This window comes from Rattus norvegicus, chromosome 7 (genome assembly GCF_036323735.1).
Source record: "Rattus norvegicus strain BN/NHsdMcwi chromosome 7, GRCr8, whole genome shotgun sequence".
NCBI classification, from domain to species: Eukaryota; Metazoa; Chordata; class Mammalia; order Rodentia; family Muridae; genus Rattus; species Rattus norvegicus.
In genome coordinates this window covers 50,208,330-50,221,869 of record NC_086025.1, presented here as the reverse complement: position 1 = coordinate 50,221,869, position 13,540 = coordinate 50,208,330, and the positions used below count along the sequence as shown (strand labels likewise).

Sequence of the window (13,540 nt, the reverse complement as noted above, 5' to 3'; positions counted from 1 at the left end):
ATAATTTCCCAGAGGTCATAACTGTTTGAGCCATTAACAAAATCCCTAATGCCTTAAAAGTGGGATCTATCCAGGGTCTGTCATAAGTCTGCGGATATAAAGTCCAGAGTATGATTCTATAAAAAAAGTGATGACATGCAGAAGTAAAGTATGAATGAAATTACCTGTCGGATGGAAGAATTTATGCTTTTGAGCTTCGATGCAGGATAGCATCTATCTCACTGCACAGACTTGCTTCAATTGATGTATGGGTGCTAGAAATTTGGGAGCAGAGATGTTTTCATCATCAACACCTATGTGATAAAAGTAGAAACTCAAGATAAAATACAGAAATGTAGTAAGCCTAAAAACTGAAATGTACGCATGAATTCTACCTCACCTAAGTACATATCTTCTAAATATTCTTTTTATTAGCATTTAGTACATAAATATATCAAGAAAATAAATCACCACTATCCTTTGCCTTCTGAGTTGATACATATAAAACTAATGGAGTTTTCTATTTAATATTTTTTTCACTGACTGATTTACAGAAGTAGGAATAAATGTGAGAAAGCCACTTCGCATTGGAAACTTGAAAGTAAGCATGGGTTTAATCATTAAAATCCTTCTTTTAATAAGTCAATTTGAAAAAAAATGCAAATTAAATATATATTGTCACATTTCCCTTTACTAAAGTAGTGCAGTAGGGGGCCTGTGTGAAAAAACATTACCTCATAAATTCTCATTTGGGCAATCAATGAAATTGTGATGACCCCATTGTCCTTGGGAACATATTAATCATTTATAGTTTGAGAAAATTTATGTTGGTATTTTCCTCTGAAAATTCATTGATGACATTTTGCTTGTATAATTCACTTTATACTACTATCACTCGATTGAAAGCCAATAACAAGCTATGCAAACAGTGTCTCTGGACTTGTTTCACTTATTTTTTTTCAAAGATGGTACAGTACTCTAGGCAACATAACATGCAAACTGTGGTGGTTTGAATATGCTTGGCCCAGAGAATGGCACTGTTAGGAAGTGTGACCTAATGGGTACAGCTGCCGACAGGAAGTGGAACCAGACAAAGAATTATGTTGCAGTTTGCAAAGATGAAAACACTGGGAGATCTGAAGAGAGCTTTGACATCAGATATGAAGATGCTGAGTTTGGGGTTTGCCCACCTTGGTTTTGGATTTGCTTTGGTCAGTATTTCTTCACTATGAAGGTTTGGAATGATAATGTATATCCTGTGATGGTGGAGGCAAGAGATCCACTTTCTTGATTTTAATTTTATAAGGAATTGCAGTTAAGTGACAGGACAAATCTGAGAAGAGACTTTGAACTTTGTTCTTTTAACTTTGTTGAGACTGATATAGATTATGGGACTTAGGAAGTTGGACTAAATCTGTGCATTATGCTATGGCTAGGCATGATCCCCATATACTCAAGAGTTTGAACAAGCCTGTGGGCCAGGAAGTAGAATGTGGTGATTTAAATATGTTTGGCCCAGGTACTGGTACTATTAGAAGGTGTGTTGGTTTGAATACGCTTAGTCCAAGGAGTGCCTCTATTAGGAGGTGTGGCCTTGTTGGAGTAGGTGTATGTTGTGTGAAATATTTTAAAAAGGCAATCCATGCTACTGCTGGCAAGGCACCAGCGGGCCTGTTCTCAACCAGGCAGACTCTTTGACCTGGAGCTCTGAAATCTCTCCACTTGGCTCGCCTCATAAACCCACACTTTGCTGCCATACCTTTCTCTCTGAAACCCAGTTGAGTCCTGCTTTAAGGAAAACACTATACAAACTTAGTTAAGAATCAACAGGTAACATAATCGCTGGGCACATCAACTGGCATCATAATTTGTAAGCTCTTCTAAGTTATAAATCTTCTGGTAGCAGAACCCAGCGGATCTGCCACCTAAACTGGGGCCTCTGATACCTACACTTTGGCCTCCAGTCCAAAAACCGTATCTTTTCCCCTCTTCCCCTCTCCCTCCTGGAAGTCCCACCTACTTGCCCAGTGATTGGCTCCTTGAAATCTCTATTCGTTAGGGGAAGGTTCTGCAACAGATTTGGCCTTGTTAAAGAAAGAATGTGACCGTGTGGGTTGGCTCTGAAGCTCTTTCCCAGGGATAAGAGTCAGTCTTCTCCTGTCAGCCTTCAGAATAAGATGGAGCTCTTGGCTTCTCCGGTATTGTATGCCTGGATGCTGCCATGCTCCCACCTTGATGACAATGGACTGAACCTCAGAACCTGTAAGGCAGCCACAATTAAACATTGTCCTTTATAAGAGTTGCCTTTGTCATGGTGCCACTTCTCAGCAGTAGAAATCCTAAATAAGATACAAACCCAGGTTAATAACTTTTTCACAGCTGTTTTAGCATTTCACATATGGTGTAAACAAATGTTTTCTTTTTAAATATTTTTTATTATATATAAGTACACTGTAGCTGTCTTAAGACATACAAAAAGAGAACATTAGATCTCATTACAGATGTTTATGAGCCACCGTGTGGTTGAGGGGATTTGAACTCAGGACCTCTAGGAAGAGTAGTCAGTGGCTCTTAACCACTGAGCCATCTCTCCAGCCCAAACAAATGTTTACATAGCCGTGTAATACTTTATTTTTATGGAATAGAAATTTTCATTCACAGCTACAATAATTTGTTGCTGAAGTAAAGCATGTGTGAACAGTACAATTAATTGTAAGTCCAATAGTTTCCTGACAAATTTTTACATTAAATTTTCCAATTACAAATTTTTATTAAATATATTGTTTAAATACTTCATAACACTCATATGTGTGTTTGTAACTCTGATTTTTTTCTTTCTGAGAAACTTTATTAGTATTTGGTAAACAATTCTTTCTCAAATGACATTTCTCTTTGTTCTTTGGAATAATCCTCATGGGAGAACAAAGCTGTCAGAAACATCAATTTTATCAAGTTAGGCTACTAAAAGATAAAGTGTGAATCTAAAAGTTGCTGCGATAGAGCTCTTTTTAACTATGGAGTATGAAGAGTCTTCTGTGCACATAGCATTGTGCCTAATAATGCAAATGATGATACACACATTTAATGTGTTAGTATCAGTCTTAGGGTTTGTCTGCTGTGAACGGACACCGTGACCAAGGCAAGTCTTACAAAGGACAACATTTAATTCGGACTGTCTTACAGTTCATTATCATCAAGGTGGGAACATGGCAAAGTCCAGGCGGTCGTGGTACAGGCAGAGCTGAGAGTTCTGCATCTTCAACGGAAGGCTGCTCCTGGAAGACTGACTTCCAAGCAGCTAGGATGACAGAGGGTCTTAAACTCATGCCCACAGTGAGACATTTACTCCAACGATGCCACCCCTCCTAATAATGCCACTCACTCCCTGGACCAAGCCTGTACAAACCATCACAGTACCTATAAAATGAATACCCAAAGTTCTGGAACTAAAAGCCATCCGAATCAATATATATCCAATGACTATGAGATGTTCATCCATAGTTTACTAAAATAAAATTAGAGTAACACTATGGAAATGGCTAATAAATTAGTAGAAATGATAGATGGCTACAAATATAAAGGGTCAATAAAATAGGGGAATGATCGATAAAGACAGTAGTTAAAGAAATAGAGAGATTAGAAAGAAATTAATTACCCTTATGAATATCAGAGCAAAATTGTGGAACTTGTTAAAACTGAAAATCAAAGACCAGATTCACCACAGATAGAGGGAAAGCGTAAACAATGCTGTAATGTTCATTTCGAGAAATTAGAATGAGTCACTTAGAAAATATTAGTAATTAACTCACAGCCAGTCCTGAGCTACTCTCGTGTTAAAATCCCAATTTTCTCTTAATTTTACCATTTTTCCCAAAGAAACTCAATCTCTTCCTTGGTGGCATACGCCAGATGACTATCTGAGTAATATAAGAAATAAAAGCATACCACCCACCAGTTTAACAGCTTGACTTAAGGAAATAGTTCTTCATGTGAGAAAAGAAACAAAAACAAAGTCAATAAGCATTAGTCAACGTACAACAATTTTGTTCTATTAATTACATCAAACTGTCTTCCTAACAGAGAAGCAAAGCACCGTGGAAAAGGACACAGACATAACTTTGATTTTATTTCAAACAATTAAAATCTGTCTTGGTTGGAAAGTTGTAAAAATGATGTCACATTTAAGGTGGGTATGGTTGGTGGCACACCACTGTAATCCTGATATTTAAGCGTATGAGGAGGCAGAAGGATCTGAAGATTGAAGACAGCCTGGATTACAGAGCAAGAACGTGTCAAATTAAAAAAAAAAAAAACGAAGGAAAGGAGAGAGTCTTAATGAATATGTGGTGCAGCTCTAAATTAGGTGTGTGATTTTCTTTTGGATTGAATCATTTGCTAGTTTGAATTTTTGAATTGCTAATCTGAAATATATTCTTTTTCAGAATATCAAATTAATATAACATTATGCCAAGTCTATAAAGCCATGTAGTTTACATTAACTAGCACGTCCTATATTGATAGTATGATTGATATATTATAAATTATCTAGTTTTTTAAAATAAAATACATTCAGCCATCACTAAACTTTCTGCTGCTAAGAAAACAGACCCTGGGGAGAGCATTCTGTACCAGGAAAGGAATTAGACTATGAGTCAGAAGACTTAGCAGTTGGTACTAATTTTGCCACAGGATTGAACAAATCTCCTCACATCTCTCACTTTAGTTTCCTGGTCCAAAAATGAAACCATCATTTTCATTGTCTGTGTTTTCTATTAAGTTGGATGTGTGTAAAACTTATACCCTGAGTGTTTTTCATAGAGATTTCCATTCAAATATCACATACCACCTTGTTTACTCTGAGGAACACTATCAATTTGTAGACGTGTTTTACTGATCTAGACTGGCTTGAAAAATAGTTTTTCCTGTCACCATAGTACTCTTCCCAAATCTCTAGGGTTGTGTTTCCAAACCTGTGTGTTTGCACAAACAGCAGTTAGCAAGATCAAGATCTTTTAAAGAACATGGCTTATCAGGAAAGAAAAGGGATTCAATGAACTGTCATGTAGACATTGATTTAATAGACATTACAGAGAGTTTTTATGTGTAGAGGGAGTCCTTATTAGCCTGGTAAAGCTTCTGAATAGATACCTTTCTTCACAACCATCTTCATTTTCAGGTAGCACTGCTGACCTACTAACCTACTAAAATAATTTTACTATGAGCTTTCATTGAACACATCTTTAAAACATTTTATCTCATCCATATGTATTGACTATACTACCTGTTGTAATAAAAATAAACAACAACAAATAAAAACCCTGATAAAAGCAACTTAAAGAAGGAAAAGTTTATGTTCATTTACAGTTCCAGGATACAGTCCTTCGTGACAATCAAGGCATGATGGCAGGGACAGAGAGCCTACTGATTCCATCCCATTCGAAGTTAGGGTGCAGCTAGTAACCAGGAAGAAGGGGCTGAATATACAGCCCTAACCCGTCAATAATGACACACTTTATCAGCCACTCCTTAAGGGAACACCCCTTAAAGCTTCTACAACCTCAAACAGCTCTCAACTAACTGTGGACCTATGGCTCAAAAGCACCAGTTTATGGGATATAGTTTGCCTTCAACTGATTATACAGTATTAGGTTAAAATTGAATTTATTTCACTTTGAATTGACTCATTATTTCTGTGTTATCCAAGTGTTCCAAAAATCGAAATAGCCATGATATAAGAATATAGGATCCTGGGCCAAATACAAAAGTAACTGCATAAAAGACGTAGGACAACTGGCAACATTCAGATGGGTCATATGTTCTACAATGATATCTGATACCGGACTCCATCTGAATTTCTTAAATTTCACTGTGTGGTGATAATGTGAACGAATGCATTCTTCTTAAAGTACCTGAGTAATGAAAGACGTAGGAATGATAGGACCGGTTTTCACTTTACTGCCAGATTGTGCAGAACACAATCATTCAGACTTGCTTCTGAAAAAGAATCTTTAAGGAAAAACAAATAAATCAAAAGTGATAGAATCGTCAACATATCTATCTGGGTAAAACGTTATTTTTTTTTAACTAATTCAATGCAGGTTTACATTTGAAACTTTTAAGGTTTCTATTAACAGTTACCGCATTCTGACTGCTAAAGCTTAACTAATTTTTAGATTTTTTTTTTTTTTAGAAAATTTCAAAGTTTCTATATTGTGTTTTGGAAGCCCATCCTTAAATCCAAACAGGAAGCATAAACTTTCTGTGCTTCCTTTTATGCCTTTCCTCATTAAACCCTCACACTATTACTGATACCATGTTGTGCTTGCAGAAAGGAGCCTAGCATGGCTCTTCTCTGAGAGTCTCTGAGAGATTCTACCAGCAGCTGACTGAGACAGACACAGATACAGTCAACCACTGGACTGAGGTTGGGAATCCCTATAGAAGAGTTAGTGGGAGGACTGAAGGAGCTGAAGCAGACTGCAAGCCCAAAGGAAGACCAAGAGTACCAACTAACCTGGACCCCTGGGAGCTCCTAGGAACTAAGCCACCAACCAAAGTGCACACATTGTCTGGTCCCTGACCCTTGGCACATATGGAGCAGAGGACTGCTTTGTCTGGTCTCAGTGGGAGAGGTGTGAGATTCGGGTGCGTGGGTGGGTGGTTGAGGGGGTTGGTGGTGTGGGTGGAGGAGTTCCCTCAAAGGCAACAGGGAGGGGGCATGAGGTGAAGACCTTTTGAAGGGGGGACCAGGAAGAGGGGGGGCAACATTTAGAATGTAAATAAAACAATTAAAAATATTATCAGTAGTTATTTGATTTTTATTTAAGACTGACATGAAATCCTGAAGGAATAAACAAGCTCCTTAAAAATAGTTTTAAAGCATAAACGTGCGCATACAAACATGTTCTCTGACAAATATCTCTAGACATGACTGGGAATCCAGCACGTTGACTTCCAAGTCCATCTGGATGCATACTGCTGTCTCGTTTGTCTCTATTTTCTGTGAAGACAACGATGGCATACTCAAAATTTATGTGTTTTCTTGTTTATTTTACATGAGAGACACAAAGCACAGTTCCTTCCACCACTAATTATGAAGCTGATGTCTCCCATTTGGGGAAGACGAGGGTGCCAATACATCCTAAGTATAATGGTGAACTCCCACCATAAAAAATGCTTTCTTGACCATGCTATCTCCCCTGCCAGGTACGTATCAAATATATGGCTATGCCTATTAAAATGCGTTTACATAAGGATTCAAGTGTTTTCTTCTCTGAAAGAGTGGCTCCTCCCTCTACACACTTGGTCATGGGAAGAAAAGCAAAGATGGTTGAAAAGTTAGTGTGCTCCATATTATTTGCATTGCACGTAGAAAATGAACTATTGATAAATACAGTGCATTCAATACTCCACTAAGATCACCAATAAATTCTCACTCCCTGATAATGTTGACTTAAAATGAAATATCCAGAATATTTCAACTCGAATTAAGAAAATTTAGCTAGCGATACTGAGAGAAGACAAAATGTGAATAAGACTACAAATTTTCAGCACAGTAGTCTCCATTTAGTAAGAGTAAATGGAATCAAACACTGACAGAATATTTAAAATGATTCTAATCCTATTATTTGAATTTCAATGAACATAAAAGCACATATATTCGAAATAATTTTTATTGAACTGTATTAAATTTATGAGATAAATAGGAGACAGTTTCCAATTCTCACCATATAAGGTATTTCTTTTGTCAAATTAAGGGAACAGAGACTCTGATAAGCAGGCAAGAACAAATTATACATCGATGGTGACAAGGGACAATTGTCCGTTAATAAGAACTTTTGCTCGGCAATTAATGTGTTAGCACCAGCCTATGTCAAAGCGTCTGAGAAATGAAGCTAGACAGTCAGTCCCAAACCAAGACCTGCAGAAAAAAAGAGTCTAAATTTCACAAATGTCTCTGAATTTGTACATATACCTGGAAAGCCGGGTTTTAAAGTTCGTTTGAAGAGCAACGAGTTCAGCAAAAATGCTTAAAGTCACAACTGTATTTTTCTCACCTAACGGCACATAACAGTTTGCATCACTGTACATCATGCAGGCACTGTGTGAAAATTCTTATATTTACTGCCATGTGTCTCACTACAAAACTATGTGATGACATCTGTGACTGAAATTTCAAGAAAACAGATCCAAATTCAAGATTTACATAGCCATTTACTGTAGGAAGCAGTCTGATTCAGCAATGTGTGCTCTTAGTCATTGCATGGTTTATTGTGTGGCTATTAGGAAATCCCACATTGCATCAGTGTGTTAATTTTTGAATCTCGAACATATAAATTATACAAAAGTCCAATTTTAAAAAAAAAGTCTTGAATAAAAAAAAAAAACAGAACTCTGGGAACACAAAAGGTAAGCAGTACAAGCTAAATGGTACGTAACTGCCAAACTGTGATATCTAAAATGACTAAAGAAATAAGAAAATAATTTTTTTTACAAATAATTTACCCTGTAAACCAATCAGTAATTCTATACTGAGAAAAACACAGTGTTCTGATGATCGTATGCTTTTCTCTAATCTGGAACCTGGAATAAGAAAGGTATCAATGAGCATTTGAATTTTTCTTTAGCCAGTTTTCTGGTAAATTACAAAAGTAAAGCAGTTGCAAAGGAGGATCAAATAATGAACAAAGAAAGAGAGAGAGAAAGAAAGAGAGAAAGAAAGAAAGGAAGGAAGGAAGGAAGGAAGGAAGGAAGAAAGAAAGAGAGGGAAAAAGAAAAAGAAAGAGGAAAGGAAAAAGAAAAAGAAAAAGAAAGAGAGGAAATAATACAGAGACTCCTTATGTTTGAATCCACAACTAATCTGTTTAGGAATAGCTGCCATCTTCTGATCCATTGCGGTTAATCCTGTGTTTTAGCAATGACCTTAACCACAGAATAAGGGCTTGCTTTAGTCAAAGGAGAAAAGTTGTTAGGAGCTGGCTGCAGGGGATTTGGTGGATTCAGTTCCAGTTCTCACAATGAAAGCAGTGTAACATGAGGAAAATCTGCCTCTCCTTTTTCCCTGCCTCCCCAAAACAATGCACACATCATTTTTATCTTGTAGCACATTTGGAGACGTATATAATCATTTCTTTACAGTCACGCTGACTTAATGGTCTTATAAGTGAGATAAATGCCTTAGGTTTATTTGATCAATATATTTGAATTATGCCTTTAGTGTCAAGATTCTCGTTGTTTTCATTCGAAGACTCAAAGAGAAACTATAGAGCAATTTGTTTCCTTGCACCATCTAGTGGACTTAAATGACAACTGCGGCAGTACTGTAAATAATTGCAAGTCAATCCTATAAGACAAATTTTCACTTGTACTTGGATAAATATGCCTAACGTCATTATTCGATTGATCACACAACAGGACAAGTAATTATTACTCCTCAGTCTACATAGGAAATCATTTAAACACAGGTGAACTCATTAGCGAACGTTTAAATCCCTAAACAAAATACCATATGCGTCGTCGATGGCATTTTATGAACCGAGAGAGCGACAGGCATGACAGTTGTCCCCACTGGCTCATACAGACCCACAACGCTCTAAGCTAGCGGTCTGCGCCAGAGCCAAAGCCCTGCCTCCGCGCGGAGTCAGTGCGCAGGCGCAGCGCTGGGCGGAAGTGGGGGGGCGGGCCCAGACCGTCAGCTAGAGGAAGAAGCCGGAACGGCTGGGTGAGGCGCTGAGACGGTTTAGCGGCGAGTCGTTGCTCGGGTGCTGCTCAGAATCCCGAACGTGGGTGTCGTCGGAGCCGTGCGAGCGTTGGGGCTCCGGAGCAGCAGTTACTGTCGCCGCGGACGCCGCCGTTGCCGACCGGGAGGACGCGGCCTGGAGAGGCCTTGCAGGCCTAGCGCGGCCCGCGGAGCCCGACGAGTGTGCCGTGAGTAGACCCAGCGCCCTCTGCACAGTCGCTTACCAATTAAGATGGAGGAGATTTCGTTGGCCAACCTGGATACTAACAAGCTGGAGGCCATCGCCCAGGAGATCTATGTAGACCTGATAGAGGATTCCTGCCTGGGATTCTGCTTTGAGGTGCACCGGGCAGTCAAGTGTGGCTACTTCTACCTGGAGTTTGCAGACACTGGTAGCGTGAAGGATTTTGGCATTCAGCCAGTGGAAGACAAAGGCGCATGCCGCCTCCCGCTTTGCTCCCTTCCTGGAGAACCTGGGAATGGGCCCCAGACGGAGCTGCAGCGTTCACCTCCAGAATTCCAGTAGTCACAACATGAGAGAGGGCGACAGTGACCAGGACAATAATATAGACTGGTCCCGTGGCTTGGAGGAGTAAGCTAAGTTGGAGAGAAAAATAAATAAAAAAGAAAAAAGCAAACAAAAGTCTCATTTCCACTTAAAGATCTTAGCATTAAAACACAAAAACGAAAACAAGAAGACCAAAACAAAAAACCCAGAGAGGAGAATTTAGGAATTCGGGTCCATTTGAAAGAGTATCCAGTGCCAGCTCAGAAATCCTGGACAGGAGAAGGGCCAGAGGCTTTATGATGTATTTTGAGCTCTATAAATACACGTGGATGTACAAGATCCCTGAACTGCCCTCTGTACACAGGTGAGCAGCTGTGTACCCAGCCTATAAAATTCTTTTGTTTCTCAGATTTTGCATCTGATTGATGTCAAGGGCTCCCTGTGAAGTTTGGAATCTGTAGATGGTCAGGCCATGATCAGTCAGCTTCAGTGGACTGCTCCTCTGATTTCTAAGCCTCCAATTGGGCCTCTTTGATACAAATGCAAGTCAGGTATGAGACTTAAATACTAAAAATATTAATTCCCGTTTGAAATTGGTGGGAAGCCCTTGTGCCCTTGTCTACAAGAAGTTCAGAATCACCTGTTTTCCCAAGGTCCAGCATTTTGTGGGACAAGGCCTCACCTTTGACTCATCAAAAGACCTGTCTTTCCATCCTACTGAGTGGCAAAGATTTGGGACAAGGTGGTTTACAACAGCTGAAGATTCCGTTTTGATGCTATGAGGATGAAGTATACCTCTGCGATTGCATATCATCTCCACCTGGAAGACTCATGTCTTGAATTATATACTGTGGACATAAGTTTGGTGGGACAGTCTTTACCTGCTTTTGAGTTACTAGTGATGTAGGCAGCCCATGGGTCTGACTTGATCATTATGACAGGTCACTGTCCTCCAGTGGTACCACTGAACTACAGAAAGGCATCATGGCAAGCAGGAGGCTGTTTGAAAATTGAACCAGAAGGAAACTTTCCATCTGCCTTCAGTAATGTGAATGAGTTTAATGCTAAGAGCCCTGAAATAGGCCTGGTTTACCTGGTATGGTTGCAGAATCCCGTCTTAAATTGGGCAGTCAGACCTCTGCTATGGTGAATAAGATTGTCTCCACCTTCCCTGCCCTTACAGGGAAGGGAAGTCCGTCACTTGGTCCTCAGAACCTCCTTACAGCAGGGGCTGTGTTTTTCTTGCTGGGAGTTGGAAAGTTGGGAATATCCTGACTTTGGAGGCAGGTTTAGAAGTAAACGGGAAGTGAGTGGCATATCAAAACTGTTCTGTTTTAGTCCCTAAATGGGGGCTTATGGAGGGTGGGAGTCCGGAGGTGAGCAGAAAAGAAAGGTGCTGCTTTATTTGAAATGTTTTCTTACCTCATTCTGTGCCCCAGTAAAGGGTCCAGCCTCATCTGTCTGGCCTGGCCATGTTCCTGTCACTGCTCCCCTGCCTATCTGGTGCAGCTCATGATTCCAGGTGCTGCTTGCCACTCTAGGTTTTATCTTGACCAGTTTCAGCTCATCTTCCAGTGCTCCTGCCCTGAAACCTACACAAGTTTCCCTTTTCCCTTTCTTGTTCTCTAACTTTTTAAGTTTCTATGTTGGTTTTGTTTTACCTGTTATTATGGAAGCCTTAGAGGAGAATCTCTCATGGCTTCCTCTGTTTGGATTGGAATGGGAAAATAACGAAAAAAATTTCGTTTGAATTTACAAGGCAGTGTCATGTCTACATGTTTCTCTTATATAAGCCTACCTTGCTAGTATATCTCCCTGCCTTGTCATGAGTTCTTTCTTCCCATTGCTACTTGGATACTGCCTCTAGGACTGCAGAACCATGAATGCTGGTATACACAGGAAGGAGTTGGTTCTGCTCCACTTTTCTATTCTATCCTTGTTGTGTATGTATGTATCTTCCTTCTCCCAGGACCTATTTGAACTGTATGGACTAATTTGGATTACTGTACTCAAGAGTTAAGGAAACTATAGTGCTTGGGCCTTGAGACTATCTGTTATTGCCTTCTCAGAGTTTTACAACTCAGGGTTGGGGCCTACTTAAAGTTTGGATCCTTAGTCCAAGAAGATTGAGAACTTGGAAAAAACCTTGGCAGGAGCTAAAAATACTTTTAAAAGATACCTTACTACATTCTTGAACATTTAATGAATTCTAGAAAAAAAGCAGTCTCGAGATTCCTGCTTATGTAAAGTACTTGGGAAACATGAAAGGGAGAAAGGCCATGGCCCACTCACTCTTGCCTTCAGATAGGGAGCTCAAATGTGACTTTAGTTTTCTTGCCTTTTCTGGTTAGAACATAAAGATGTGGGTGGTAGTTTGGGGTAATGGTTTGCTCATATTACTTCCCTCTTTTTATTAGTGTTTTTGTTTTCTGTCTCCCATCATTTCCATTAGGACCATAGCTCCCCACTCTGTGTAGATAAAAGGTGGGTTCAGTCCAGCTATTATCGCCCTGAGGGAACAAACTACCTTTTTGGGAGCAAATGTTCTCCATCATATAGTTGACAGTGGTTAGGAACTCTCCCCTTCCCCTACCTTTCCTGTAACAAAAGAATTCTATCCTTCCGCTTCAATTAATTGTATTGACCGCCCTGTAATCCTATTATGTATCTGAGTGTATGTATATGGGGGAAAGGGGTTCTTTAAATTTTCTGTGGTTTGTGGTTTTTTCCTTCCATAAATTAGTTGCCACCACCGCATGCCCAGGGGCTACTACCTGGCATTATCGCATGCTGGGATCATTGGGGGAGGGTAGTGTGAGGTTCACCACTGTCCTTGTTTTGGAGATTCTTATTTTTTAATAAGTAATCCGTCCTATACAAATAGCTAATTAACTCTTGTGTTCCCTGCCCATATGGCTGCTGGTGTAAATAAATTGCATTTTCCCATTGCTAAACAATAATAAAATTCAAAAAAAACAGTTTGACTCATCTTTTTAATGACCTATTTTCCAGGGGTTGGCATAGCAAAATAAATGTTTTACCACTCTTGAATCCTGGTATGTGAATGGGAGGTACGGCAGAATCTATAGAGGAACTCTGTCTAGCTTTCTCGATCTAATCCTTCAAATCCTTCTGTCTACACTATTCAATGAGAGAGAAAAAATACATACACTGTCCTTTTTCAGATGAGGTAAGAAGAGGGTGAAAACAGTCTGGGCCTACTGATAGCAATGCCTTATGATAGTTTAACTTGTATAGAACTTTTTTTAAGTATATGTATCATCAAACTAATTTGATGTAGCAGAAAATGCTTC

At 39.4% G+C, this 13,540-nt stretch overlaps 1 protein-coding gene and 1 long non-coding RNA gene across 2 annotated transcripts in view; one reads left to right on the top strand and one right to left on the bottom strand.

The window, feature by feature from the left end:
- Positions 1-5,878, bottom strand: part of LOC134479689 (uncharacterized) — a 53,967-nt gene extending 48,089 nt beyond the window's left edge. The window contains exon 1 of the long non-coding RNA XR_010053304.1: positions 165-5,878. This is a non-coding gene — a long non-coding RNA (uncharacterized LOC134479689). The remainder of the gene's footprint in view (positions 1-164) is intronic.
- Positions 5,879-9,679: 3,801 nt separating this feature from the next.
- Atxn7l3b (ataxin 7-like 3B) lies at positions 9,680-13,204 on the top strand. The gene has a single exon (NM_001136261.1). The coding sequence runs from the start codon at positions 9,951-9,953 to the stop codon at positions 10,242-10,244; it is 294 nt and encodes a 97-aa protein (NP_001129733.1). The 5' UTR covers positions 9,680-9,950; the 3' UTR covers positions 10,245-13,204.
- The last annotated feature ends 336 nt before the right edge of the window (positions 13,205-13,540 follow it).